The sequence below is a fragment of the Microchirus variegatus genome (assembly GCF_963457635.1).
Source record: "Microchirus variegatus genome assembly, chromosome: 3".
NCBI lineage: Eukaryota > Metazoa > Chordata > Actinopteri > Pleuronectiformes > Soleidae > Microchirus > Microchirus variegatus.
In genome coordinates, this window is record NC_139804.1 from 29,791,125 (window position 1) to 29,794,622 (window position 3,498).

The 3,498-nt window shown below is 43.1% G+C and overlaps 1 protein-coding gene across 1 annotated transcript in view; it reads left to right on the forward strand.

The window, feature by feature from the left end:
• Nucleotides 1-330: 330 nt before the first annotated feature.
• The window catches only part of slc1a5 (solute carrier family 1 member 5), an 11,545-nt gene continuing 8,377 nt past the window's right edge, over nt 331-3,498 (forward strand). Inside the window, exon 1 of the mRNA XM_083886743.1 lies at nt 331-938. Within this exon, the coding sequence (XP_083742869.1) occupies nt 409-938 (530 nt within the window). The 5' untranslated portion in view covers nt 331-408. The remainder of the gene's footprint in view (nt 939-3,498) is intronic.

Below are 3,498 nucleotides of genomic sequence, written 5' to 3' on the forward strand. Positions count from 1 at the left end.
TACTTTACTTGGCACAAATACAATGATTTGTTTATTGAAGAAGAAGAAGAAGAAGAAGAAGAATATTGAGGAGGAGAAGAATGAGAAACACATGGAGCAGGCGCCATGCGCAACTCTGTCTTGTATTGCGTCTTCACGCATGTAATGGAACATGTGATTAGTTCATTCTCCCAAGACTTGACTTTTACATCCGCCCAGCTCCTGCGTCACAGCAGGGAGGAGTTACAGCTGCCAGAACAGTTGGTAGATAACGAGCAGAGCAGCAGATTAGTTGTGTGGTGTCGTCTGCTCAGGACGCGTAACAGTCACTCCCGCCTTTGTGTCGTGTTTTTTTTTTGTTGTCATTTAAGCTTTTCGTAGTTGTTGTTGTTTTTTTTGCCAGTTTAAGTTGAACTGCGTGCGCGCACGATGGCTGAGAAGATTGACATGATGGAGGAGGAGGCGAAGGCGTCCAACGGCGAGGCGCTCGCCAACGGCTTGAGCAACCCGAAGACCCGCAGCCCGGAGCCGCTGTCCCAGCGGGTGAAGAGGATAGTGATGAACAACCTGCTGGTGATCCTCACTGTGGCCGGGGTCATCATCGGCGTTTTCATCGGCCTCAGCGTGCGTAATGCCACGCTGACCAGGACCCAGATCATCTACGTGGGCTTCCCCGGCGAGGTCCTCATCCGGCTACTGAAGATGATCATAATCCCGCTGGTCGTGTGCAGTCTGGTGTCCGGCGCCGCCAGCATCGACCCCAAAGCCCTGGGCAAGCTCGGCGGCTGGGCCATGCTCTTCTTCCTGGTCACCACGTTGATCGCCTCGTCCATCGGCGTCGTGATGGCGTTCATCGTGAACCCCGGCTCGGTGGCACAGGGGAAGCCAAAGGTTCAGGGTCTGTCCGATGACATGCCCGCTCCTAAAGACGTGATAGACTCTTTCCTGGACCTCATCAGGTGAGTGAGACCCGCGCGCTCTTTTCCCCTCACCTGTCCAGACTGTAAATGATCACAATGACATTCACTGTGTGACTTAACTCACACTTTTACCCTTTAACAACTTTACCCTATAACTTACTCCAACTCACTCCAACTCGGTAGTTTAAAGTTGTTTCAAGGCACGTGGAGCGAAATTAAGACGTGGGAGTTGGTGCCGGACATTACACGTGTATCTTTAACTCTCCTATACGTGTGTGTGTGTGTGTGTGCGCGCTGTAATGATGTCAGGCTGTTGCATCAGCTGCTGGCCGTGGATCAGCGTTTGGGATGAACAATTAATTAACAAATAATAATTAAAAAATAAATAAATACATACATATCTATAGATATATCTATAGATAGATATATCTATATATCTATAGATATATAGATATATAGATATATATATCTATAGATATATATAGATATATATATCGCAATACTGAAAATTTCAAATGTGGTCAAAATGTCCGTTTCAGATGAAATATTGTCCCAAAGAAAGAAAACGTCGTTATCTCTCACAGATCTGCACAGTAATCATTTAATGAACATGGGGATAATTATGTAAAAAAAATTACCATATATCGGGAATCGTATCGCAATTTCAGTAAAAAAAAATAAAAAAATATATATAATTATTTATTAAAATAACCAGAGTGCCACCTGTCATGAGTGTTTCACACAAGCTGCCACAAACTGTCATCTTCTAAAAAAGCACACACGTTATCTGTCTACACACGTGGGTCTGTTGCAACACCACGTGTCTGTGTGTGTGTGAGAGCAGGTTGTGTAGCTGGGACAACCTCTTTTTATACAAAAGTAACACGACTTTGACTTTCAAGTCAGAATATAAAGGGTTACAGTGAAGGAGACTGCCACGCGTTACAAAGAACAAATGTCCATTTTTTTCCCCCAAAAGAAATGAAGTTAAACAAGTGACTCGAGTCAGAAGAACTCATGCTCTTGGAAGTCATCTATAAGATGTTATCACACTAAGGAGACTGTAAAAGCATCAGCCATAACATTAAATATGGTTTTACAGATAATGCATGGATCTATTTCATAACCAACCACTAAAGTTATCACCAGCTGTTGTTCGTAGTTAACAATCAGTCCCAGTTTTCTCCTCTTTTAAAGGTCCGTTGTGTAAGTGTTGGTGATTTATTTCCTGACATCTTTACCAAGTCCTCTTTTTCCCAAACACATCAGGGACCTTTGTGTGCCAGAACACGTGTAAACACTACTTCAGAATTCCCAACCTTCCCTCCTTCATTGTTGGTTTGTTTGTGTAGGTTTTGTGGGCAATTTCTTCTTTGTTTTCACAGACTTCCATTTCAGAATGCCACATACGTGTCAAACTCAATTACAGAGGGGGCCAAACAGGCCTGTAGTCACATGCATCTTAGCCAATTATTTGCTCCACTCAATCTTTTTTTTTTTTTTTTACTAGACGTATAAGGCTAGAAAGAGAGGGAGCCAAAACTTGGAAAACACAGAGCCGGAACCAGAGGGGGGGGGGGGGTTCTGTGTTTTTTCCAGGTCCGTATTCAATTGGTTTTATTCTTTTTACTGGGAGATCTCGTGATAAGCGTGGTCCTCGTCAGTTAGTCAGCGGAGAGGGGGAAAGCAGCAAAGACCTATCATTATCTCACAGGCCAGATGTGGCCCAGGGGCCTTGAGTTTGACGCCTGTGTGTTAGGGGTATGTCACATTTTTACTTTCAAGACGGTTGCCTCAGTCAAGCCAGACTCTCGACTTATGTGAAGTATTTTCAATTTTTGCCAATAAATCCTCTCTAAATGTTGCACAACGGACCATATATCTGAAAGAAGAGTATTATTATTATTATTATAGTGTAACATAATGCGTCCGGTTACACATCTTAAGTGTGTTATGACTTTTTTTTTCCTCAATGAAAGTAAATACAGCTTTTCACTGTCACTTTTCTGGTTTATTTAACATTAAATCACTTTACTGGTTTTCTGAACTCCTCTGCCTGCATATTTCTATATTTTATCTAAATTTGTGTGTGTGTGTCACAGGGGCAGCTTTTATAAGACATGTGCCACCTCATCCTCTCGAGGCGTAAAAAAGGAAGCAACAGTGAGTAAAGCAGGCGAGTCAGAGTTCAAAATAGAGCCATGTCAAAATACTTTGACACAGCTCGTCAGAATGTTTGAGGAAACATCTTGCTCAACTGGTTACTTGAGCTCGATTGTGCTGCTTTTCGTCCGTTAGAACCGACCCACCCCGTTTTTGCGTAAACTAGGTGATCAGTTCGCGATTACAGGAAGCACTCTTTACGACTTTGCTAAGAGTACACATACCAACACTGGGAAGTTAATTGGAACTTTCCTTCATGAGTCAAATTAGCTTGCAACTGTGCTCAGACACAGTCTTGGTACGTTGTGTGACTGTTTTTCATTAGATATGGAATTTTGTTCTAAACAAGCCACATTTTTCTACCCATGCGCTCTTCCTCCTCAGGCCGTGTGGTCTGGCTCTCTGGAAATGTCTACATCACAGTGATCTGGTTTAC